This window comes from Cetorhinus maximus, chromosome 13, assembly GCF_964194155.1.
Source record: "Cetorhinus maximus chromosome 13, sCetMax3.hap1.1, whole genome shotgun sequence".
Lineage (NCBI taxonomy): Eukaryota > Metazoa > Chordata > Chondrichthyes > Lamniformes > Cetorhinidae > Cetorhinus > Cetorhinus maximus.
Window position 1 is genome coordinate 91146139 of NC_135891.1, and position 27771 is coordinate 91173909.

General features: G+C 38.9%; 1 protein-coding gene across 2 annotated transcripts in view; it reads right to left on the reverse strand.

The window, feature by feature from the left end:
* Positions 1 to 8793: 8793 nt before the first annotated feature.
* Positions 8794 to 27771, reverse strand: part of arid3a (AT-rich interactive domain 3A) — a 95420-nt gene continuing 76442 nt past the window's right edge. The window contains exons 6-7 of one of the 2 annotated variants that reach the window (XM_078555764.1): positions 20324 to 20410; positions 8794 to 15301 (exon numbers count right to left, since the gene is read on the reverse strand). In XM_078555764.1, coding sequence (XP_078411890.1) covers positions 15147 to 15301; positions 20324 to 20410 — 242 coding nt within the window. In that variant the 3' untranslated portion in view covers positions 8794 to 15146. Of the gene's footprint in view, positions 15302 to 20323; positions 20414 to 27771 lie in introns of both variants that reach the window. The other variant, XM_078555762.1, reaches the window with a different exon arrangement.

The following is a 27771-nucleotide window of genomic DNA, read 5'->3' on the forward strand; positions in this document are numbered from 1 at the left end:
AATGAACTATATTACACCAAACAAAAAGATGGAAAGATCTCAGTGCAAGCATACTTCAGATTCACACCATTCCTTTACCCCAACAATGTCCTTACAGCACATTGCAAATTGTTTTATCTTTCTGAATTTGAATCTATCTTATACTCTTATGAGGTACATGTGAATTAACAGGTGAATGGTGGTCAGACACACCACACTCCAAAGTAAATGACAGATGCAACCAAAGCAGATTCCATGGATTTCTCAACAATCCACCCAGACGTTTGTCACATCGTGGACCAACCAGTTTCACTGAAACTGTGTCTTTCTTACGAGGGTTTCCATGCTCCACATTTGAAGAACTTGCCTTGGAATTCTCTTCAAATGTCATCCCCACTCAGAGGGCTTCAACAAGGATCCACCTCTAGGGTTTCAATCTCACCTTCAGAGATTTCTTTCCCTGGATCTCCGAGTACACTCAAGCTTCACTTTCCAAGCACAATTTCAGATTCTAAGCTACGCCAAGCAAAACAACACTGCTCCAAAAGGCCACCAAGTAAGGAGTCACCACCTTCGGCTGCCCCCTCAGATCTTTAGGGCTTCTCTCAAGCCTGCTTTGCTTCAAGTCTGCTCTTCACCAATCTGTCTTTAATTTGGAGCTTATTACGCTGCTTCTTTCTTTCGACTTTACTTATCAGGATTTTTTCCTGATCCCCGACTGTCCCTTACCTGGGACTTCTTTCCAATCCCTGTCTTTTTTCCTACCCAGGACATCTCCCTGTCCCCTTCCTTGTGTCCTGCTCCCTGTGACCCCTTCCTCAGTAATGGGGCTCTGGTTCAGGTCACCTGACCTGCAGTTTTATACCGTTTCACTTCTTTGCTTCTGCGGGGGTGCGCCTAAAGCTGGTAAAAGACACCAACTGTGCACATGCGGCCACTTTCCAGCTGGAACATGCACAGGAGATCAGAGTTCCTGACCTCTGACTTAAAAGTAAGTTAAGTATTTGACTTTCTTAATGTGTGGCTTGATATGATCCATCAGGTGTTCGGACATATGGCTATGTTTGGACATAGATACCAGGCATCACATCGGCACTGAAATCCATACACCACATTGTTCATTTGTGTGGTAAGCAGAACCTCTTTTTAGCTTGATAGCATCCTGTTAGTGGAGAATACCATTTTTGTGTTGCTACAGCATAGTAGCAGCATGAAACAGCTGGCTTCACCTGTTGCTCAAATTTTTGAGACACCTTACCCTTCCAGGGTAATCTGAGATGGACTGGACACTTTTCAAGATTGAAAGTGGTGGCATTAGGCCCATTCATGATATACAGCAAGCCAACCATGTCTCATTTTTTAGCAATACTCAAATTCTAGAGTAGTTATAACGGGGGACTCTAATTGTCTGAATATAGACCAGGATAATAGTTGTGTAAAGGGCAGAGATGGGAACAAGTTCCTAGAATGTGTTCAGCAGAATTTTCTAAAGCAGTGTGATTCCAGTCCAATCAGAAAGGAGGCATTGCGGGACATTCTTGGGAGCCAAGTGGATCAAGTGTCAGTAGGGGAACATTTAGGGAACTGTAATCATTGTATCTTAAGGTTTAGGTTTCTACGAACAAGGACAAGGAAGAATCAGGGAAAGAATAATTAACTGGGGGAAAGCCAGCTTCAATCGGGTAAGAATGGATCTGGTCTAGATAAATTGAAATCGAAGATTAACAGGCAAAACTGTACCTGAACATTGGACTGTCTTTAAAGAAGAGATATTTCAAGGACAGTCAAGGTATATTTGCATGAAGGAGAAAGGTAAGGTAAACAAATCCAGAGCTCCCTCAATGAGAGATGGAGATTAAGATAAAGCAGAAAAAAAGTGCGCTTTTGACAAATGTCAGGTGGATAATAGAATTGAGAAACAGGCTGAATAAACCAGGTTCAGAGAAGTGAAAAGGGTGGTAAGAGGGGGAGTGGGGCCATGAGGGGATTTTGCATGGAGGAAGGGGCATGGGTGAAGTATTAAATGAATACTCTGCATCTGTCTTAACCAAGAAAGATGCTGCTGTCTAGTCTAGGTCATGGTGTAAGAGGGGGTAATTCAGACAATTTGAAGGATTTAAAAATTGATAAAGGAGGTGGCATTGGATATGCTGTCTGTACTTACTGATAAGGCACAAGGACCGGATAAGATGCATCCCGGGATACCGAAGGAAGAAGGAAATTGTGGAGGCTCTGCTCATAATTTTCCAATCTTCCTTAGACTCAGGAGTGGTGCCAAACGACTGGAGAATTGCAAATGTTACACCCTTGTTCAAAAAAAGGTGTAAAGATTAGTCTAGCAACTACAGGCCAGTTAGTTTAACCTAGGTGGTGGGAAAGCTTTTAGAAACCGACATTCGGAAGAAAATTAATAGTCACTTGCACAAATATGGATTATTTAAGGAAAGCCAGCATGGATCTGTTAAGGGCAAATAGTGTTTAACTAACTTGCTGAGTTAACAGAGGGGATTATACTGTTGATGTGGTGCACATGGACTTCCAAAAGGCACTTGATAAAATGCTATTTAACAGACTTGTGAACAAAGTTAGAGCTCATGAATAAAAGAGACATTAGCAACATGGATACGAAATTGGCTGAATGACAGGAAACAAAAAGTCATGCTGTTTTTTGGATTGGGAGGTTTAAAAGTGGAGTTTCCCAGGGATCAGTGTTAGGACACCTGCTCTTCCTGATATATATGAATGACCTAGACCATGGTGTACAGGGCATAATTTCAAAATTTGTGGATGATACGAAACTTGTATTGTGAACCATGAGTAGGATAATGTAGATCTTCAAAAAGACATGGACAGGTTAGTAGGATAGGTGCACAAATGGCTGATGAAATTTAATGCAGAGAAATGTGAAGTGATTCATTTTTGTAGAAACAACATGGAAAGACAATATAAAATAAAGGTTACAATTCTAAATGGGATGCAGGAGCAGAGGAACCTGGGTGTTTATATGCATAAACCATTGAAATCGGCAGGACAGGTTGAGAGCACGGGCCATAAAGCATACAATATCCTAGGCTTTATCAATAGGGGCATAGAATACAAAAGCAAGGTAGATATGTTAAAACACTGATTTCGCCTCAACTGGAATAATGTGTCCAGTACTGGGAACCACACTTTAGGGAGGATGTGAAGGCATTAGAGGAGTGCAGAAAAGATTCAACCATTTGCTTGGAAAAATGGAAAAATTGACTGTTCTCCTTGGAGAAGAGAAGTTGAGGAGAGATTTTGTAGAGGTATACAAAATCATGAGGGGTCTGAACAGAGTAGATAGATAGAAACTGTTCCCACTGATGGAAGACTCGAGAAACAGAGGGCACAGATTTAAGGTAATGCCAAAAGATGCATGGCAACAGGAGGAAAAACTTTTTCACGCAGTGAGTAGTGGGGATCTGGAATGCATAGAGTTGTGGTGGAGGCAGGGTCAATTGAGACTTTCAAAAAGGGATTGGATTATGATCTGAAAAGGAAAAAATTACAAGGCTATGGGGAAAAGGCAAGAGAGTGGCACTAGATGAAATGCTCCTTCGGAGGGCCAGCACAGACACAACGAGCTGACTGACCTCCTGTGGTGTAACCATTCTATGATTCTATAACCGATCCTGTCAAAGAGAAAAAGGGACAAAAACATTTCACATCATTTTTAGTTATTGGTGTATCTCTGTTAAAAATTATTTTTGCCCATGTTTAGTCTGGAGTTTTCATTGGAGAAAAGCAATAGGACGATATATGCACGATGGTCAAAAATAGCCTCATGAAAACAGTACCAAAATAATGTTATCGCATGAATTTACTACCATAAAAGGAACAAAATTTAAAAATAGTTGTGGTAAAATTCAAGTGGGTACATGGTCTAGAACATATTTACAGTTACCATTAACAGTTTAATGCTGAGACCAGCTACTTCAGATTGTCAATATCTCTGACTACACTTCATTATGCTACACTGTGACACATTGGTAAAAAAAATAGGCAGAAGATGAAATCGGAAAAAGTCAGAACTTTGTTTATTATCAATATTGTCAAATCTTATGTTCTCATTTTTATCCTTTTAAATGTACAGAGGGTTAAATACAAGTTGTTATAAAATGTAAACCATTAGTGATCAGTCACATAACACCAGTACAATTGAGAAAAGTGAACTCAAAACAAGGCGGTGGAATAAATCACATCTTTATAATTGAAGCTTTGCATAAGTTGAAGTGGTCTTCCTGAGTTGAGACATATATTTTCCTGTTCTAACTCGTTAGAATAAGTGATATTTTAAAAGATACATAATATTCAGTATTTGTCAACATTTGAAATAAAAGCCAAAGAAACTACCCCAGAACAAAGAAAACCTGGAAGCTTTATTTGTGGGAGCTTATTTTTAATTTCTTTCTTCCTGTCTTCATCACAGGAAATAAAAGATCTACATTAATATGTCCCCTTTATTACGTACTATTATTTTTCATCACTCCTTAATTTGTAAGATGGAACAGACCCTTTTATTAAAAACAGAAAATTCTGCAATTATTTAGCAAGTCTGGCAGCATCTGTGGAAACAGCAACAGAGTGTAATGTTTCCGGTTGATGACCTTTCATCAGAGCTCATATCACTTGTAGCACATCAACTGGAGATGTTTACTCCAATTCTTCTTCCACACCAGTTTAAAGGCTGTCAGTCAATTAATTTAACTACTGGCATTTCTCATTTTCCTAGTCAATTGCTCAAATAAGACTCCCACAAATAGGGCAAAACATGAAACAAAAACAGGAAAAAAGGGCACAAGGTAAGATAGGTCTTCACAATAGTTACAAGTTAGAGTAAATATTTGATTTCTACAATCACTGGAAGATATACAGCAGTTAATGTTTTCAAAACCCCTGAGAATCACAATCTAGCCTCTAATAGATAGTACTAGATTGTAAACAGCACATTGAGACAAAAGTATATATTTATTAGTCATTATTCATTCTAATTCTATCAGCACAGCATAATTATTAGCCTTTACACAGCAAGTACAAGTTGACAATATCAAAGCAGTACGTTCCATAGTGCTTTTGCTTTCTTTAAAGTGTGTTCATTTACGTCTTTGGTATACAGCAATCCTTATCCTTAAAGAAACTCATAGCAGATGATAGAATTTTTCACAAAAATGCTACAAATGGAGAAATTATGAAAATCAAAAACTATAATCCAATATTTGAACCTAATGATTAAAATAATAGAAATTTCTAAGAAACCATTAAAATTGGAGTAATGGCATTCCTTCACAGAGTGCAAGAAACCATTCAAGCAACTGGGTTTATATTTTGTTAGCAATTAAAATAATTCAATCATGATTCAATTATACTATAGCTCAAAAGATGTAAAACTGCTTAATACAGTACAGGTAAATATTTCAAGCATAATTTGATGGCAGTTCTACCAGAGCAGGTTTAGATGTATCCAGATTCCCAAAAAGCCTATGGTAACCAACTCTGGAGATTGGCCAAAAGTAATCTTTATGGACAGATAGGCTTTTTCTTTTACTAATTTGATGTTCAGGGTTGAATATAGTAACTATATAAAGGACTTGTGTCGACTTACTATACACAGACATCGCTGTACATTGAAGGCTTTACATGTACAACCTATGTAAATGGATAGAAAAGAAAAAATTGAAAAAATGCTGGAAATACACAATATCTATAGAGAGGAAAATACACACACACACACACGTATGTTTCAACTTTCGACCCTTTCTCAGACTTCACTGATAGACAGCATACACTAAACATATTAGCCTTTCACTGATAGACCTTTGTATTTTGCGGATTTCAGATTTTTAGCACTTGCAGTTTTTTCTTATCTTTGTAGTTCTTATTAATGGGTAGTATCTAATGCCAATGGGTTTAAAATTAAAAGCATTTCTAAAAAAACGTTAAAATTTGGCTTTTAAACACCTGTTTAAGGCCACTTATAAGACTGGACACTAATCACTACAAGTTAGTTTACTATACTAATTTTGCTTCAGACTGATTTGAAGTCAAAAGTCTAATGCAGTGAATGTACTTTTAACTACATCTTCTACAATTAATCCCTGTCTTTAGGTATTTTCTAATGCCAACTGAAACCAAAGTGGTGCATCCCTGCTGTCCATTTAATACCTCCACTAAAACCCTGTACCAGTTTTCCACGGTTTGTTGCCAATATTTTAAGTCCTAGGAACCATCATTATATTCCCAGTAAGTGAATCTGAAGAATTAGTAAGCAAAGATTTTATAACTATTCACATAAAGGACAAGTACAGAAAGGAAAGTAACTGCAACTGTTTGGCAAGATCATATTGATCACTTTATCGGTGAGGTATGTTAAACAGTACCTGTAACTCAATATTAAACATAGATTTCATACAAAAAACAGATTAGGATTCATATATATTCAGAGGTTTGTAACAACATTCAATAAAGCATTATAAATAAAGCAAGAAAAAAAATGTTAGGCTGCCTGGCTCAGTGATTTGAACTTTAAGAGGCCCTAACACATCTTGCAATTTAATTCTCTATGTACTGCCAGTGTAATTGAGGCTACAATTAGCCTAAATGCCAACATATTTTTATTGGTACCTGCTTCATATCACTACAGTAGTCATGCATTACAGGGTTATAAATCAATCTGCCTACAGATTGTAGGTACCAAATTTACTGATATAAACAATTTAACTACCACTCTGTATTTTTTGACCCATAGTGGATCGGCCAATTACAGACTACCAATTTTAGAGAAACAAGTGTTACGTTCAGAGCATAATTTCACTATCAAATGCTCATAAGACTGGAAGTGCAAATTCATGTTTAAGTTGTCCCAGTCAAACGTTCCTTTAAAAGCCAAAATAGATACCCAGTCCAGGATCATTCCCCTTTAAGATTGCAATGATCTGCAAGTAAAAAACACTTAATTCACCCGTTACTGTGCAAAGTTTAAATGGAAAGAAATCAATAGCAACCTTCAATCTGTAAGGCTGATATTCATATTTCCATTCACATAATTGTGGATTACAAAACTGCCATGTCATTTAAAACAAAATGTGTCCATTTTAAAACAGCTGATGTCCACAGAATAAAATGTGCTAATGGTAAAAGGAACTGATACATTAATCTCCATCACACTGTTCAACAATTAACTTTCCGTTGCCACTTAAGTCAACAATGTGTAAGATTCAGGATCCAATGCACTGGGCTTTATGGTTACTTAAATAAAAATACATAAATAAATAAGATGTTTCTGTTGCCAACTTTTGGGAGTAGAGTTTACTAACTACTGGTGCACAAGTGTGCACAGACAATTGTCTTGTAAAACCATATACAAGACAATTACACACCTAAACCCTGAGCACTTTTCTTTGGATGTCAATTACTTGCAATATGGTTTTGAGAATTTGCTGGAACTGTTGGCTTTGCTCAAGTTTATCATTTTCAAAAAGAGTTTATGATTTATAAATCAGTAAAAAAGGTTAACAAATATGTGGTTCATATTTTGAAAGCAGAAAATGACTTGCAGTAAAAATACATCCAGTAAGAATATTCAAATGTGTTATGCAAACTGTACTTAATTAGATTATGATTCCTCCTGTGCTAACATGCCTATGAACCCCTAAAGGGTGAACTAAAAGTGTGGTTGGAGAAGCCTGAAATCGATCACTGGAAAGTATAATTTTAAACTTGGAGCTATTTATTCTGAAAGTTTCTGTCTAAATTAATGCAGACGATCTGCAATGTGCATTAGTTTACTGAAATGACCAATGCTCGTTCTCTCTGAAGCTCTTTACATAGCAATTTTATGCTTGAGCGTATTCCAATAAGCAATGGCTTGCGATTGGTCTTTCAAATCACTGGGTTTAAAAGCTGTGCACCAGTAGCTAATCATCCTTAAGTCTAAAGCGATCAGCTACAAATAAAATGCAAAATATATGAAAAAATGCAATAGTTAAAAAATGACCTTCCTTCTTCCCACCGTTTCTCACTGGGATATGGTTTCACAGGCATTGCCAACCTTTTGGTATCCCAATCCTATCTTTTACTAATGTAAAAAGACATGCACTTCCCAAAAGAAATCAAGCACAATCAGAAGCAGAAATCTTTGTCATTTTTTTCCTTCCTACCTCATGCTCATGCCACTTGTAGTACCCCCACTCTGTGCCAACTGAGATCAGGCAACTTAACACAAACATGGGCCTATAGGTCTTTATGGCCTAGTGCAATAACTAGGTGGTGCCCTTAACTAATAGACTAATTCCTCAAAAGGCACAAAAACAGAAAATGCTGGAAAAACTCAGCAGGTCTGACAGCATCTGTGGAGAGAAAAACAGTTAACATTTCAAGTCTGTATGACTTCTTCAGAGCTAAAGAGAAGTAAAAATGTGATGAAATTTAAGGGGGATGGAGCAGGTGAAGCTGGATAGAAGGCGAGCGATAGACGGGGACAAAGGAGATATTGACAAAGATGTCATGAACAAAAAGGCAAAGGGGGTGTTAATGGTGGTGGTATGGACTAAAGGAGGTGCTGATGGTGGCATTATGGTAAGAAAGCAGAATGTGTTAATAGCAGGACAAGGGTAAGCACTCTGAAAAGATCAACATGAACAAGTGACAGATGACCCTTGGGGGGTGGCGGGGAGAGAGAGAGAGAGAGAGAGAGAAGAGACAGTGTTGGGATAAAAGATCGAAAATAGGAAAGAAGATTGGGATAAAACAATGAATAAGAATGAAAATAAATAAAAATAAGTGGATAAAAAATAAAAATGAATATTGAAAAAAGGGGCATGGATAGAGGAGAGAGTCCATGGTCTGAAGTTGTTGAACTCAATGTTAAGTCAGGAAGGCTGTCAAGTGCCTAATAGGAAGCTGAGGTGCTGTTCCTCCAGTTTGCATTGGGTTTCAAAAAGCATTTCTAACAATAGTTCAAAAATTCTAAGTTACTAGTTACTGAAAACTTTTTGGTCTGAACTTCCCTGGTAATACCATTTACTAGTTCAGATTTGGGCATACCATAGATTTTTAACTAGGTAGCTCCAGAAACTGGTAGGATTTTGCTTATGGCAAATGCTTCCATTTCTAAAGCCTAAAAGGATTTTTAATTTCTAAGGTTTATGTTGATTACTGGGTCCATATTGTACAGCAATTTAAGTGGTGCAGCAATTAGCAATTTCCTTTGGTTTACTCGGAAGTATATATACTAATAAGTTTCTAAAACTCATTTTCCTCCCTTCTACCCATTTCAGCAGTAGCATTTTCTGATTTTCTCCCACCAGGGACAGCATGACCAAACTGTAGCACCCCAAATGTCACACTGGCAGAACTAACCTTCTGCTGTCTATGGCTTGGTACCACAACACATGGTGCACATTCTCATCAAGGAATCTCAGTAACATAGTTCTAATACCATATTGTATTCTTGAATGCTTGAACACAATATAAATTCTGTCCTGTGAACATGCAGTGCAGGGCACATTTGAACAAAAGGAAATATCAGGAACAAAAGAAGAGTACAGATGAAAGTGCTTGTAGTATGTTGTGTTACAATGGTTGTAATCATATTTCACCAAAAGGGACAATTTGAAATCTGCCCTCTCATTTTAGGTCTATTATTCAAAAGTCAATGCCTCATATTTTGATTTATTTTTTGCAGAATATGTATTTTCATTATCACTAAGCTCAACTTACATAATTTGCACATTTGAGACATTTTTTTGCATTACTTCAACACAGTGGATACAGTTTTCACAATACAGCTCACTACTTAATCCACTGTGATGTTTAAAGCTCTTGACAAAGTAGCAGCTATTGGTTTTGGGCTTGAGATTGACAGCTGTTAGCCGCAACCATATTTAAACGCTAATTTTCAACCTAAAATTCGTCACAGCATCAAATCCCAAATCTGAAGCCTGCTGATGTTTATTGGTATCTCAATACTTAAATGGCAATATTTCTGTTGAAAAAGTGGAGGTATATTTTGTGTAAGGCACGGAGTCCCTTATGCATCTTTCACTCTTTTTAATTATTAGTTGCAGTGTACAAGCAGCTACTTTCCGATATCAAAGCTTTCCTCTAATCACTGTTGACATTATAAACAGAAGTTCTCTCTAACTACTATTTGTAGCAAAAAAGAGAGAAATTTCATTAGATATAGCAATCAGAACTTTTTCCATTACATTTACAATGTCACTAGCACACAGGAACCACAACAAACCTTCCTCAAGATATGCAGTTTAAGATTTTTTTTATTCTAGCGTTGGAAGAAGTAAACATAACACAAAGATCAGAAAGGTCGTCTTATTAAAAAACGGTTGGGGCAAATATTGAAAATTGGCCACCAACTAACAAGCAGATAGACACTGAATTAAGTTCTGTTCCCTGAAATGGTAGAACTAAATCAGCATAAATCTATTAAACCCAATAGCAGAATCATGTCTAAAAATGTTGAAACTACAGCTCACTGCACATACCAACTAGGCAAAGACAGAGATACAATTTGTGCTGTATATTCTTTGTAATTCTATGTAATTTATTAAACCCAATAGCAGAATCAGGTCTAAAATGTAAAAAGTGCAGCTCACTACAAATACCAACTAGGCAAAGATAGAGATACAATTCAGTTTACTAATTTATCACTATTTTCGAGTGCTGTACAAGCAATAGATTACAAAAAGGAAATCAATCTGGCACAGCTTGTCGCCATACAAAAGAACCACATTTGCCAGCAACAACTGAGTATCCATCCCATCCCCAAAAGGCTTAGGTCATTGGGTCAACTACAACAACATATTGATTTTTTTAAAAAGCCAATATAACCTCCCTGCACTATTATCTCTGAACATAAATTATCATTTTATCACAGCAATAAAAGCTGAGAGTAGCAAAGCTTTATTATGAGGGACAGGAAATTGCATATTTAATAGATTATTTCCTACCGCTATCTTGTTGCAATGTAAAAAGGTCAAGATCCCAAGGGCAGACAGGTCCTGGCCTCATTGCAATACTTTACCCCCCTCCCCCCTCACCCCAATAAACCCAAAAGCAGCTCCACTGGGGCAAAACAATTGCCCAGATTCATCCTTCCTGGCAAGCTGGTAATGCATTCAGTGAATTCTTTTTACTCCCAGATAGAATCTAATAATCATAGAAGGATGATGAGGTAGTTATCTGCAACTAATTTTAGTGCCAGAGTAAAAAGACAGAATTTATGAAGATACATACCTTTACATCTCAGAATCAACAGCATTATCTCTAAATTTAACTGCATTATTAGTTTAATTATGTAAACCTGGAGAAAGTGTTACAGGAAATAAAATAATCTAACACTTTTATGGCGTATTATAACCTGCTTTAAGTGTGCGTACTGAATGTTGGAAACATTTACGGTAAAAGAAAATTAGACAACTACCTTCAGAACACTAATTTAAGCATCACCACTGTGCCCAATGTTCAGTATCTCCTTCTTCCATAAACATCTGACATTATCCAGCTGCAAAAGTGGTACCTAGAAACAAACAAGTCTTGACTGAAATACTGAATAGTTGAATAATTAGAAGGATCTGCTTCAAAACTCCAATTTAGGACTTGAGCAAACAATTTAACTGACATTTCTGTGCAGTCCTGAAGGGGTGCTGCATTGTTAAAGGTTGTTTATTGGTATGTTATTAAACGAAGGCCCTGTCCATTTGTTCAAAAGATTTTTTTTTTAAAAAGCATAGCACTATTTCAACAGCAAAGAGTTCTCCCAGTGTCCCAGCCAACATTCTTCCTTTAACTAATACCACTAAAAAGAGATTAACTGATCATTCATCTTAGGGGTACAGTAGCATAGTGGTTACATTATTGGACTAATAATCCAGAGGCGAGGACTAATCATCCTGAGATGAGGAATTTAAATTTAGTTAATTAAATAAATCTAGGGGAAAAATGCTGAGTATCAATAATGGTGACTATGAAACAACCGGATTGTTGTAAAAACCCATCTGGTTCAATAATGTCCTTTAGGGAAGGAAATCTGCTCTCCTAAATCGGGCTGGCCTGTATGTGACTCCAGACCCATGACACTGTGGTTGACTCTTAATTGCTCTTTTAAATGGCCTTGCAAGCCACTCAGTTGTAGTCAAGGTAGATTTCCACCATTCATCACCAAAGGCAATTAGGGCCGGGCAATAAATGCTGGCCTTGTCAGTGATGTCCGCATCCCATGATTTAATGCATTTTTTTTCCTGTTTGCAAGATCTTATGTATAAATTAGCTGTCGCATTTAACTATAGAACCGTAACCACGTTTAAAAAAATATTGACAAAGAAGTGCTCTGGACAACCCGGGGATGTGAAACAATCTATACAAATACACGTTCTTTCTTTACTTAGCAGGTCCCAGTCTTGTAGGTACATTAGTTGAGAGACATTAGTCTTTAAAAACAAAATTCCAAAGTAAAAATCCAAGAAATTACTGTCAAAACCTGCTCAATTACAACTGGCTTCAGTGCTTTCAGTTAGGGTTGACCACTGATCAATAGCCAGCAACTCCTGGAAGCTGGAAGCCCATGTGCGCCAATTGGATAAGGTTGGGTTTCGCTATGTTGCTCACTACAGTCAAATAGCCTGCCAATACTGGCTATATATTGGTGCCTCAGGGAAATGCTTACCTATGGAATCATATCTAATAAGAGATAAGGCCTTCAGAAGAGGAGAAAAATCAGCAGAAAGTAGGGGAAAAAATAAAAAAGCATACTCCATGTGTAGGATTAATTATACTTGTAGCTTAAAAATGCCTCAGGTGATATGGTTTGTCTAAATATTTATATATTATGCAGCAACCTCAAAACAGTCAGTCTTATTGTAAAGCCATTGTATATTCTTTTTTTCCAATCTTTTAAATTGATTTAAACCCAATTGATTTGAAGTATTTGCACAATATAACCATCACCAATGACTGCAAAAAAAAACCCCTCACTTGCATCACACTTTAGAAAAGTAAATTATATTTGACTTCTAATATTCAGAGATAGGACAATATAATTGAATACTACCTCTAAAAAAACCATATGAGTAAATCTATCAGCAATGGAAGTATGTTACAACTAATTACTTTTCTACTTATTTCAATGGGAATAGTTTCTTCAAGAAGCTGATACCAGCTTTCAATAATTCCAGATTAGGACTTCACCCCATCACCCCCAACCCACTGAGTACATCCAGTAAAACCCAATAACACGTATCAGAAGTAAAGATATTGTCTCCAGCAATATTTGCTTTTCATTAATTTCAATGCGATGGTACAAAATTAATTTCAGCATGTTGGCGTCCTATGTTAAGCACACTGAAGGCATGATGAAGGCAGTACATCATCACATTTGGCTACATAAACTGTAGTGTAAGTGTAAATAAATGAAAAAGGAAAATTTGCTGTTCAACAAACAATTGCTTTGACGGAGTGGAATAAAAGCACTTGATTGAAAATCTACAAATAAAATACTGAACTTGTTAACTGCATCCTCTCAAAGAACATATAACACTTTCATAAGGCAGGTTTTCACTCTCTGCAACAATAACCTCAGAATTCTAGGATAGATGTAGATATATATCTATAGATATAGATATACATTTTATATAACTTCAGGCAGAATAGTTTTTCCATACAATATCTGGTTCAATGGTGATGCACTGGCTTACACTCTAAAAATGTATATTTTCACAGTATGAACACAAAGCTGATTTCTGTATAAAATGTTTTACTTCAAATGCCCCATTAAATACTACAGTAAATGCAGTGGAGCTCACGAAAGATCAATGACTAGCAAATCCAATACCATTCATGAACACTTAAGATCCAACTTATAAAATCAATGTCTGCACAAAGCTTTTGTAACTACAAGTCTTCATACATTTCTAATGTTATGTTTATTGCTCTGCTAATGCTTTAGCTGAGGTATGTTTTGCAATCAACAGTGATTTAATAACTAACAATACCTTATGTTAGATGTCCTTAGCATATTTTGAAAATAATCTACTCTACAACATTGCATTTACTAAATAAAACCACATATATTTAGTGGCAGACGGTAAATTTGAATGAGATTTTCCCTTCATTGTCATAGCAAAACTTTAGGGAGATTAGCTAGCAGAATTCCATGCTGCCTTAAAGTTATTAAAAACTGACACTAATATTTCTGAAGAACATCAGGCTAAAAATGTGAGATTAGTTCTTTTGTCATTTCCAGAAAACTTAATGGGTGATGCACCAGCTCTTAGTACATACTATGAAGTAATTTGCAGTCCCAGCACTGCTAAATTAATACTCAAAATGGTGCATTTAAGAGAGAAATGTATGCACATCGGAGGTTTGTGCAAACATATACCATCAGAACTAAAGGAAAGATTACATGAGCAGCACTTTTAAAATTTACCATTTTTCCCCCCAAATTGCTATTTACAATGGTCCAGGCTTTGATTAGAATGGAATGCTCCTTTAAGATCTTAATTATATTTGCCAGAAAAAAATGACCTCAAGATTGCTCCACTGTATTAGAGTCCTGTGATGTGAAATTAAAATATATTAAAAAGTATTGTATATAATAAATATGCTGAACAGCTGTAAAAGTCTGTGTATTGCTACATGTATAAGAATGATCTATATAAATGGATATACGCTGAAATAGCTTATCCCTTTCTTGTTCGGCAGTAACTGAACATACCAAAAGTAATAAGAATATCGTAGATGTAGTTGAAATTTTCTTTTCCTTCAAAAAATATCAATATTCACTTATAAATTTCAAAGCACATCATGGAAATGCATATATATTCTTTAAATGCTGAATTTGGCTGAAAAGAAAAATGTAACCAATGATAAATCTTGATTAAAAATTAAGTAGATATTTGAGGTATTAGTAGTATATAGCTGCTCCTGGATCTCATTCAGTGACCCAAGAAAGTTTATAAGCAGAGTTGGATTATGCTTAACTGTTGGCTCTCAGTTTTGGCCATTCTATTGAAATCTCTTGTGATCAAAAAAGTTATTTTCCTTGAGAGTTAAAAGCCTGAGAATGCCTTTTAAAGTGTTTGGCGGTGATGCACTATGCTCAAGAAGTTGGCATTGTTACAGCTGCAGTCTCACGGTGAAGAGTTGTTTGAAGTATGTGATGACGAGGAGGTAGGTGTACGAGGTACAGGCAGACCAGGTGTGCCTTGGGAACTGTTATTTTTGCTGCTATTTCCTTTGGTGCTGGATACACCAGATACGCCAGGTCCTTGACCAAACAGAACACCTATTTAAAAAGGTAAAATACATGTTTAATTTAAAATGCCATTTAAATGCTGAAAATTGCCATCAAGTTTATAACTTGATTGCAATGAACATTTCAGTCAGGTAAAATAAGTATGTCAGAGAAGCAATCATCATCAGACACCCCCCCCCGGCCCCAAGCCATACACACATTCTAGTGGATGTCTCAACGCCATAGAAGAAAAACTGGAAACATTAACTTATCTGGTTACAATAGTTCCAACATCTTGAGAACCATTGCTGTAACTGCAGATAACTTTATAAAATACTTTGCTTAAAAACAATGTTTGGAATATAAAACAAATCTTCAAATAGCAAATATACAATTTATTTGGTAGTTTTGGAACAAATTTCTGGAAGTAATTGAAAGCGTAGAGAAGGATGTGATAATGAATGAACTTTCAAAAATCCTTTGATAAGGCATTCTCAAGACCAAGGACAGGGGGTTATGTGGAATCAGGGGACAAATAGGAAAATGGATGGCTAACTTGCTAAAAAGAAGAGAGTAGGGATTAAAGGTAGATACTCAGACTGTTCGAGGGTACGAAGTAGTGTTCCACAGGGATTGGTGCTGAAACCACTATTGTTCATCGTTAACATAAATTATTTGGACTATGGAATCAGGAGCACAATATCTAAATCAAAATAACACCAAATTGGGGGATACAGTTAATGGTGAAACTGAGACAAAATGCAAGACAACATAAACTTGCAGAATTGGAGTGTAAGTGGCAAATTAATTTCAATGTGGACAAATGTGAGGCAGTGAATTTTGGTAGAAGGAATAAGGAGGCCATTTACTTCTTGGAAAATTAGGCTCCCAATAGGGTAGAAACACAAAGGATCTAGGGTACAGGTAATTAAAAGTGGTAATGCAGGTTAAACAAAGCTATACAATGTGCAAACAAAACACTGGATTCATTTCTAGAGAAAGAGAAATATAAAGGCAGTGAGTTTTATGTTAAACTTGTATAGATCCATGGCTAGACAATACTTATGTACACAGTTCTGGTCTTATAAAAGGATATGGAAGCACTGGAGAATGTATAAACGATACTAGAACTGAGAAGGTACAACTAGAAGGAGAGTCTGAACAGGTTAGTGCTCTTTTCTCTAGAAAAGAGAAGACAGAGAGGAGGTCTTGAAAATTATGAAGGACTTTGATGGAGTAGACTTGTGAAGGTATCCAAACCAAGGGTCCATAAATACTAGATAGTAATATAAATCCAGTAAGAAATTTTGAAGAAACTGTAATCAGTGTTGAGAATGTGAAACTTGTTACCACATGCAGTGGTTTTGATGTGAATGATATAAATGCATTTGGGGAAGCTAGGTAAGTACCTGGGAGGAAAACAAATAGTATATGACAAAAGAGTGTGATGAAGTAAAAAAAGTGGGAGGTGCCTCATGTGGAGCATTAACACTGCCTTAGATGGTGGGCAAAATTATGTGCTATGAACTCAATGTAATTCTATGTAGCAGCCTTCACAATACAAAGAGCAAAACAACCGATCTTATGCAGATGAAATTATAGCATTTTTTGACTCTCAACAGCTAACACTAACTTCTATGCTATCCTGAATGTGTTGGTGAACTCAGTTTTAACCAAAAGACAAAACTCTTCCAAATAAAGGAAGAATGTTTAGCATCAAAAATAAATCAGGAAGGAATTCTTTTGAGAGTTGATAATTGTGAAAATTACACATTCAACAACTAGGACATATGGTAGCTCTGAGGGGAAGTCATCTTGCGGCATTCCAAACTCAAAGATCAGCTATCAGGCCCCTGAACTCTGCCCTTGACAATCAGGAAATGTAGAAGACACTTGTTGACTTGATTTCTGACCTTTATTCCCTGAGAAAATACTTTGTTTCAAGGTTATCGAGAACTGAAGGAGGTGGAGGAAGAAATATGCAAACAATTTAGGGAATTAATAATGGGGGATTTCAACTACCGGTACCCTGATATTAATTGGACTCTAGAGGTAGGTAAAGGGGATGAAGGAACGGAGTGGCTACAATGTGTAAAGGACTCCTTTCTAACCCATTATGTAAAAACCCAACAAGGGTAAACTTTCTATTGGATCTAGCAATGGGAAATGAACCAGAGCAGATAAGAGAAGTAAAAGTAAGAGAACACCTAGGCAATAGTGACTAGTGAGACATAACTGATGAATAAAGACATAAGGCAACAATTGAGGGTTAGGAAAGAGGTGTACACAGACAGCAGAGGAGTGCAGGATAAGAGAGAATACAAAAGGGATGAGGAGAGAAGACAAATAAAGAAGAAAGGCAAAGAGGAACTATGAAATTAAATTATCAAGCAATACAAACAAAATAATAAATTATCTTACAGGCAGATGAATAAAGGCTGGAATGGGAATATGATCATTAAATGATAATGATTAAATGATAATATCTCAGGTTAACGATAGACAGATGGCAGAAATATTAAATAATTATTTGCCTTTGGTAAATACCAGGGAGATGGAACATACAGATGTGAAATTGAATGCTGAGATGAATAATGAGATAAGTGCATTCAAAATTTTTAAAAAGGGGATGTATTGAACAAACTTAAAAAGAGGACAAAGCTCCTGGTTCGAAAAGATTGCATCCATGTGTTTTAAAAGAATCTAGGGGAGGGATAGGAGAGGCATTACTACTCATATCTTTTTCTGACAAATTATTAAATATCTCCTAGAAGACTGGGAGATAGCTAATGTAAGAAGGTGAACAGAACATGTCCAGGAAATAGTAGATAAGTATTAGGAAAAATAATGGAACCCCTATTAAAAGAGAGAATAGAAAAACATCTAGAAGTGAGAAATACAATAAGGAATAGTCAGCATAGATTTCAAGAGAGAAAATCTTGCTTGGCTAACCTTATTGAATTTTTTGGGAAGGTAACAGAGGGAGTAGACAATGGAAATGCAGTAATTTATCTGGATTTTCAAAAGGCCTTCAATAAGGTGTCCCATAATAAACTTAACATAAATAAGGTTAGACAATGTTGAGTCAGGGGACAAGTGGTAGAAAGTGGGAAGTGGTGTTCCACAAGAATCAGTGCTGGGACCACTGCTGTTCCCAATTTACATTAGTGATTTGAACTTTGGAATCAAAAATACAATTTTTAAATTTGAAGATGATATCAAATGGAGGCAGGTGGAAAGAGAGAGAGTCAATACAGAGAAGGACTGCAACAAATTACAGGAGCACATTTTTATACTTGCAGAATGAGCAAATAATTGGCTAATGAAGTTCAATATAGATAAATGTGAGGTAGTACATTTTGATAGGCGAAGTTGGGAGGGTGCTTATCACTGGTGCCATGTCCAATACCGGCATGTCCTATTCTGAGCTTCAAACTAATTTTTACATTTTAAAATTGGGCACAAAAGGCTGAAAAGATGGCAGCCCGAGAGTCACCTGACTTATTTTGTGGATTGAAACCACTCCCGTCTCAAGAGGGAACAAAAGGAACATTCGAGATCGATGTGAGTCAATACCCTTTCCTGAAACCAATCCAGAAGTGTATTGTCAAATTGAATGGGTCAAACACAAGGACATTGACTGTCTCAAGCCTTCAAGGTATTATCCACAACACAGGATGCTGGAATCGACATGGACACCATCCTTATTTGGAAAAGACTTGGAATTGCAGAAAGTCACAAGACAGCCATGTTTGCTGTCTGCATTTAAAAAAAAATCAGCACAAGCTGTGCAGACAGTTCCACCAAAAACCAAACTAGCTACAAGAATTCAAACAACCAAGGTAATTAACAGCAATACCTTGTAAGCAGGAAATCCCAACAGAGAGAACAAGCTGTTCCAACTTCAACTGAGAATCAACCACCTAGAAATTTGATTACAAGAAACCTCACCACCTGTAGAGAATCCTTTGCTTTACAAGACACACACTTCCAACGTTAAAGCATCAGAAACCATCTAAGAAACAACAGGCCTGCCATGTGAAAGCAGGAGATCGTAAACCAGAGACTGAAGTAATTATAAACTGTGAGAGCATATAACCTTACACCTGTATCTAATCTTTGCACGTGTGTTTAATTCAAAGTGTGAAAGAATAAATAACCTTTTCCTTTTCACAAAAAACTTGCTGCTGGAATTATTCAATTGGGATCCACACTCTGAAGGTAAGAAAACACACTTCTTTCATCACAAAACACGCTGATCACGGGCAGTAAGGTAACACAAACATTTTGTCCATGACACTTGGAAGGTGCAAGTCTAAATGGAGGTAGAGGAACAATGGGATCTTGGAATACAAATACGCTGATCACTAAAAGTTGTCCACAAGTTACAAAGACCATAGAAAAGGCAAACCAAGCAAAAGGCTTTATTTCTAAAAGGGACAGAATTAAGAAGTTGTGAAGTGATGCTAAACCTGTAACGGACCTTGGTTAGATAAACTTAAGAGTGCAGTTCTTGTCGCCATATTATAAATAGGATACAGAAGCGCTGCAGAAGGTGCGGAAAAGATTTAGAAAGATGCATATCAGGAAAGGATTAACAGCCTGGGTCTCTTTTGATAAAAGAAGGTTGATCGGGCATCTAAGAGGTCTTTAAAATTATGAAAGGTTTTGATAATTTGGACACCGAAGGTTTCCTCTTGTGGGGAAGAGCATAACTAGACGACATCAATATAGGATAGCAGGAAATCCAATAGGGAATTCAGAAGAAACTTCTTCACCCATAGTAAGAATGTGGAACTTGCTCCTACAGGGAGTGGTGATGCAAATAGCACAAAAGCATTTAAGGAGAAGCTAGATAAGCATTTGAGGGAGAAGGAAAGAGATGATTACAATACAGGAAAAGATGGGAGGAAGCTCAAGTGGAGCATTAACACTGGCATAGACGGGTTGAAATAGAAAAGAAATCCAGCATCGCATTTAACAGTGATGGATCAATAAGACGTTTTTTCTACACTATTTTCACAAATTGCATTTGTAGTACCCCATTTGTTTGACATGAAGCTTCAGATTCACCTGTGTAAACAACCCCATTGATCTCCACTGACATACTGATACTGCTCATGCCATTTGTGGTAAGGTTCAATGCCGATTCCTGGCGGTCTGCTGAGAAACAAACAGAGTAACGTTAACAACTCACCATGGAAAATGGATACAAGAAATGACCTGAAATGTTTGAAAATGGTCCTGGATCAAAATACATTCATGCCCCACTCCAGGACTTCAGTACAAGACCTACGTGAACACTTTCAGTGCGGTACAAAGAGTTACTTATTTATCAATTGGGTGTTTAATTGTATTCAGGTGATGGGCATTAATTGGCAACTCACCTTTGCTCTTAAATATAGGAGCAAGTTTAAAGAGGGATTGTTGGTTGGAGGTGCACGCTGTATGTGTCCCTGTAAAGAAAAGCTTCTAAGTGTATAAAGACCAGTTCTGTCTCCAGTTCTATCCTTCACAGCCTGGTTATCTGAGTTGTGACACAAGGAGTGCTGCATTGGTAGACATGCTGTCTTTCAGATGAAACATTAAACAGAGACCATATCTGCTTGTTCAGGTGAACGTGAAAGATTCGAGGAGAAACATCACCTCCACAGGGTTTACCTCAATGACAAGTCATCGTTATCGAAGCATGATGCCTACCGAAACATCTGCAGGACTGTCCAATGCAAGCTCAGACAAGACACTTGGCTAAATCAGAAAGCAGACAAATTTCAGTCATATGCAGACCACAAAGGCAACAAGAGATTCATGATGCTCTGAAATCTGATTACAGGCCCCAGTTTATTCGTTCATCATCAATTCTCAGGATTGACAGTCAACACTGCTCAGAGAAAATTCCAGAAAGATGGGCAGAGCACTTTAACCACACCCACAATCGGCCTTCATCCATCAATGAAGAAGCAATCAACAGGCTGCCACAGGTTGCCATCAACTACTCTCTTGATGACCCTCCCACATGGTTAGAAATGACAAATGTAATCAAACTTCTGTCCAGTGGCAAAGCTCCAGGAGCTGATGTTTTCCCAGTGGAGGTCTACAAGGCTAAAGGGTCAATGCCTGGTCACTGTTTGAGAGAGAGAAAGAAACCATCCTACAAGAATATAAATATGTCTCCATTGTACATCTGTGCAAGTGGAAAGGAGCTCGACAATCTTGAAATCAGAATAATCTCACTCCTTTCCATCACCACAATATCTTTGGCAGAATCCTTCTGAACTGCTTAGTGCAACTGAGACCAGGATCTGCTGCCAGAAAGTCAGTATGTTTTCAGGAAATGTCGAGGAACCATTTAAATGCTGTTTGCAGTTAGACAACTCCAGGAGAAATGCCAAGAACAGAATATGGACCTCTACACCAGGTTTGTTGACCCGACCAAGGCCCTTGACACAGTCAGCCATGAGGGCCTTTAGATGGTGATTTGGAAATTCAGCTGCCCTGAGAAATTCATCATAATGGTTCAACAGTTTGATGACAGCATGCTTGTGCATGTCCTGGATGATGGTGAGTCTTCTGACCCATTCACAGTCACTAAGGGAGTTAAACAGGGCTATGTGCTGGTGTCAACCCTCCAAAGTGTTTTTCTCTACCATGCCTCTCCGTTGCCTCCAATCCTGGCATCAAAATGAGGTATCACATGGACAGGAAGCTGCTCAACTTGAGACAACTCCAATGTCATGAAAATATAATCATTATGATTTATTGTAAAGTAGGAATAGTGGGTTCTGGATTGTGTGTGTGTGTGCGTGTGTGTGTGCGCGCGTGCACGTGAGAGAGATTTAGTTTAATTAAAGACAGCTGGTTTGAAGGCTTTGATGCATAAGAGAAGCTAGGTTTGAAATGCTAAATAAGTAAACATGGCTGAAGTTTTAGCATGTGAGGTGTAACAGAAAATTTGCATTTTTAGATAAACCAGAGTCGTTTGAATTTCAAAGGAGAGGGTGAAATGTTACACTTAGCCAGAAGAAGCCAAAGCTTCTTTATTTTTCCCAAAGCTTACTGATAATAATCTTTCACAGTGCCAATTTTATTAGAAAGGTAAAGTCCAAAAACATGCTGAAACAATGAAATTTGCATTCAAAGGAGAAAATACGTATAAAAGGAGAAGGCTATGTGTAAGAGGAAGGCATTCTAAGGTCTAACAAGTGTGAAAAGTCTCCAGCCTCTACACACCAAGGTGCTGCCTATAGGAACTGAAGATAAGAAAATTTACTGTGAATATCCATGTCAAGGGTATAGTATGCTTTGTCTGGGTCTGTAAAAATCTATTTTGTTTTTACTGTTGCCTTAACGTGGGTGTAACTGGGAGTCAGATTAATTAGGGGAGCTAGGAGTAATTACAGTAGTAATTTGTAGACCTATGTGCTTAAAATTATTTTTGTTTAATTTGTAAAAAACCCTCAGACTCAGTCGACTTATTACTACTGAATTCAAGGCATGCATCTCAAAATAAAAATACAAATTGCAAAACAGTTGTGGCAGTTGTTTCAAGTTTCCCTCTGGGATTTGAGCAGCTTAGCATTTACCATCTGCTGGCCATAACACCAGACAAAGACCAACATCTCCAAGGACAAACCTTGCAATTTCCTGTCTGCATAGAGCTGGACATGCAATGTAGCATGGATTTGTTGCATGCATTTGGCAACAACTTCAGCCTTACAATCAGCAAAGCATGAAGAAAACTGAAGTAATGTACCAGCCTGATCCAGGAAAGCTCTATCTTGAGCCCAAGGTTTCAGTCCACAACCTGAACCCATTAGTAGTGGATAAGTTAACTTATCTCAGCAGCACACTCTCTCTCTGCCCATATTGACAAGACACATGCAAGAATTGCCAAAGCAGATGTAGCCTTTGACAGACTTCGAACATCAGTCTGGGAAGGAAGAGGAGTAAATCTGCCCACGGAACTGAAAGTCTATAGAGCAATAATCCTGCTCACTCTTGTCTAAGCATGCGAGACTTGGACTGTGTACCATAGTCATGCCAAGAATATCAACCATTTTTCCTTGAGCTGCCTTCAGAAGCTTCTGAATATCAGATGGCAGAACAAAATGCCAGACACTGAGGTGCTCACCTGAGCTGGCATGCCAAGCATCCATGCCGTTATGTGACAGTAACAACCGAGTTGGCCTGGTCATGTAGCAATAATGGTTGATACTCACTTACCAAAGCAAATCTTCTATGGAGAGCTTGAATCTGGGGTGCACTCCCATGCTGGTTAAAGGAAGTTATACAAGGACACTCTGAAGGCTTCACTTAGGAGTTCTGGTATCGACTTTGAGTCCTGGGAGAAGCTCGTTCAGGATCAATGCAACTGGCGCAGCCTAAAAAAAAATGGGGCGGCCTCTTTCAAAAGCAAGCGCATATCAGAGGCAGAGAGAAAAAGCAAGAAGAAATCCTGAGCCGACAATGCATCCAATCTGTGGTATCCTGTCCTATAGGCAGCACAGCATGTGAACAAACTCGAAAGTGTTCAGAAATGAGCATTGAAAATGATCCTAGGTGACCTGTACCAAAGCTACTTTGATACAATCAAAAAAACTGAATGTCTTTTCTTGCTAAAAGGCAGAAAAAGCTATGACTGAACTTCGCCAGAAAACTCAATTCCACTATCGCTTGCCACAAGCACACAAATGTGTGATAGAATTAAGAGACGAGACATCATTCTGCAAATAAGATATAGAACGAATAGACTACAAGGCAGCCTAATCCCTTACTTCATATGATCATAAATAGTATGTAAATGAATAATGAACACAACCTGACAACATATGATCTATGGAGATTTATGGATCTGAAGAAGAGTCATACGGACTCGAAATGTTAACCTCTGTTTCTCTCTCCAAAGATGCCGTCAGACCTGCTGAGTTTTCCCAGCATTTTCTGTTTTTATTATATATGATCTATGAACTTTAATACAAAATGCAGAGTGCAGGAGATCTTTCATTGTTATTCTGTAAATTCAGAACACCTGCATTTTGCAACACATTGTAATTATTTGTGTACTGAAATGTTTATAATTGAGCAATCCTTATATTATTTTATACTTTATTTTAATGACCATCTATAACGATGATTTTGTTTTATTTATATCATTATTACAATTCAGAACCTGCCACATGATCTTTTTTCAATAAAACAAATCATAAACCCAGAACCTTCCCTGCACAGATCAGCCGTAGCAGACACCCACTAGATATCTATCAAACACCCCAGATGAAGAACATGGTTATCTTCATCTCGAAGGATGAACAAGGAGGAGGAAAGATGCCATTGTACTATTTGAAAAGAAGTGGAGCTCTTCCCTTGTCCTGGCCAATATTTATCCCTCAATCAACACAGCCACGAACAGATTAATTATTTGCTGTTTGGGGACTACACTTAAAAAGTAACACATTAGCTGAAGCACTTTGGAACGTCCTAACATGAAAGATGCTATATAAATGCATGTTCCTCCTTCCTTTTAGTGACTGTGATGAGCTATCATTCGGTCCTCCTGGATAGCTCTCCAGTGTTCAACATAATAACTCCAACCTCCTTTGCAGTCTTCTGTCTTTGTATCAGCTACGGCTTAGTAAATAGCACTACTGCCTCTGAATCAGAAGGTTGTGTGGTTCAAGTCACACTCCTAGATTTGAACACAAAAATCTATGTTGCCATTCCAGTGCTACACTGTCAGAGGTGTTGTCTTTTGGATGATATGTTGGGACCTGAGGGCCCATTCACCCTCTAAAGCTGATGTAAATGATCCCATTGTACTATTTCAAAGACAAGGGGAGTTATCATTCTGCTCCAGATAGCCCAGTGACGAAGGATAGAATTTGTGCCAACTCTACACGCTTTTATAAGCTTTCGCTTAGAGATACACATTACAAAACCTGGAATTTCTAATCCAACAACCTCAGGGCAGAATTGTCCCAGATTTGCATTAGGTGTGGTAGCGGGCTGATAAAACGACATCTTACTCACCAACCGCAATGGCGGCTTTTCACGCCATATCGTCCCAAATCCATCGCATTAATTATGCATTCACGGGAAACACGCCGTTTCCATGCCACGCCATCACCTTGCCACTTAAGCACACCCTGCGCCATATTTAAAGTCCAGCTGTGGGCACACCCCTCAGTGCTTCCAGCCCACGACTGCTGCACAGAAGACATGGCCCTGAAAGGCAAAAAGGCTGCAGCCCCCAGGTTAAATGACACATCTCTCAAGCACCTTTTGGACACAGTGGAGGCTCGCCATGATATCCTCTACCCCTGCTCTGGCTGCAGGATGGGCAGCAACATCACTAATCCAGCTTGAGAGGTGGTGGCAGCAATGGTCAGAGCCAACGCCTTTCAAAAGAGAACAGCCACCCAGTGCCACTACAGGATGAATGGTCTCATCCGTTCCGCCAAGGTAATTCACTCTTTTCATCACACAACTCTCACACTCACAAACCCATCACACAGGACCAACAGAACTCTCACTCACTACCAGTTCAAGGGACGTTACCATTCACACTCTCTCACAGACCATCACTGTCCTCATCCCATCCACTGGACCCCTCTCACCACCCACACATGCCAGGCATGCTTATCATCTGGCCTGGCAGGCATCATGCTTACACTCTCCATCTCTATTCATCCACAAGCTGGCACACAATGGGAGAGGTTGCATCCCAGTGGGGGAAATGCCTGAAATCAAGGTCCTCACGAACTTTGGAAACAGAGCCATCCAGCTGGCGAGGATCTGGACCATTCCTGTGCTGACAGTTGAGGTTGGCGGTGCTCGACCAAGTGAGGATCCAGCAGTGCAACATCCATCAGACAACCATACTGTGACTGATGTGTCCTGTTTCACAGGCCACTGCATGCACTAATTATCTCTCCTTGCTTCTGCAGACACATCTGGGAAATAGCCGATGGAGTCCACAACCCAGGGCCTCCAATCAAGCCCTGAAGAAACCTCTGAAGAGGAATCTCAAGGCCCCCTCCTTGAAGTCCAGTCACAGCACTCACCCACACCCTCCACCAGCGCAGAGAGACACACCTCGATGGAACCTGGCTTTAGAGTAGCCTCGGGATCACAATCTGGTGAGCACATTGCACTCTGATCCACAGCAGGCGGTGGCAGGGACTTCCCAGGTGTCTGGCACTCGGACTGCTGGAGGCCAGAAATTTGCTGAGTCCGAGTCAGATGACGAGCCTCTGGATTCGGTTACGTCACAGTAGCTGGAGTTGCAAAGGCAAGCTCAGGAACATCAGGAAGGGTTGTCTGCTGCACTCCTCAGATTGCAAGGCACAGTGCAGGAGCCCGTCCGCCTTCAGGCTGAGCTATAGCGCTGGTATGCCAATGCACCATGGTCAACACTGGTAGGATGGCAGCCGCCATGGAGACCTTGGTCCAGGACGTCACTTCTGCACTGCTGCGTGGGCTCAATTCCATCGCTGATGCCAAAGTTGGCCTCCGGGACAGCTCAATCACACCCAGCTACCCCTTCTTAAGGAGTCAGTCTGGGGCCCTTGGGCATTCATAGGGCGGAGGATCAGCAGGTGTACCCCCTGGGCCATCCATCCAGGTGACTCTATGCCTATCTGAATCCCCTCTTCTTGTGGCCTCAGCAGCTCCTGCTCCACAAGCCAAGGAGGGTGCCACTGCCACACAGTAGGACCCCAATAGCAGGCCTGGGCCCTCCAGCGGACGCCCGCAAAGGTCATCTCAGACAGGGCGTAGCACTCAGCAGGCTGCCTCCAACTCCACTGGGGATGTACAGGGAACACCACGACGTAGTGGCAAGGTTAGGAAGGTTAAGATGATGATGTTGCACTGCGTGGGCTCAGGTGTTGAAGAATGTCTCCCTGCCAATGGCTCCTTGTTCTGATGAGCAGTGTTTGTGTCACTCAGAAGGTGACACCTTTCTGCATAAGATAAAGCCAGGTGTCTCAGTCCAGGGTCTCTTCCCTGTGCTTGTGCAGGCTTCAGACCAAAGTGATGGTCCAGCCTCAGACTCCTTGGACACATTACTGATGCCTGCACCTCAACAGTGCTCGTCACTGCTGCCAGAATGTCGTGGCCAGGTGTCACAGAGTACCGTCATTCTCTCTATGCGCTCTCAGCGCCATTAAGGTGGGGCTGGCCCCCATCTCTTCAGCATCTGTGACCAGTGACACAGTGCTCCTGAAGGGGTCAGGTGCTGAAGGTAGACAAAGGATCAGATGCTTTTAAAGTTTCATGGCTGCACGGTACGACCCTAATCACAAAGTGCAAGTGAGCTGCCCTTGGCCAGGCAGGAATCAAATATTCTCAGAGGCTATGTGAAAATCTATGGAGTGTCTTCACTGCATGTTGTCATCATCCTCCTGCAATCGTGCGACTATTGAGGTCTCCACTGCATCTCCATGACAGGAGCATTATCACAGAGGGTATGTGTATTGCCGTAAGCCAGACTGGAGTCAAACATTCATAGATGTAATGAGGAT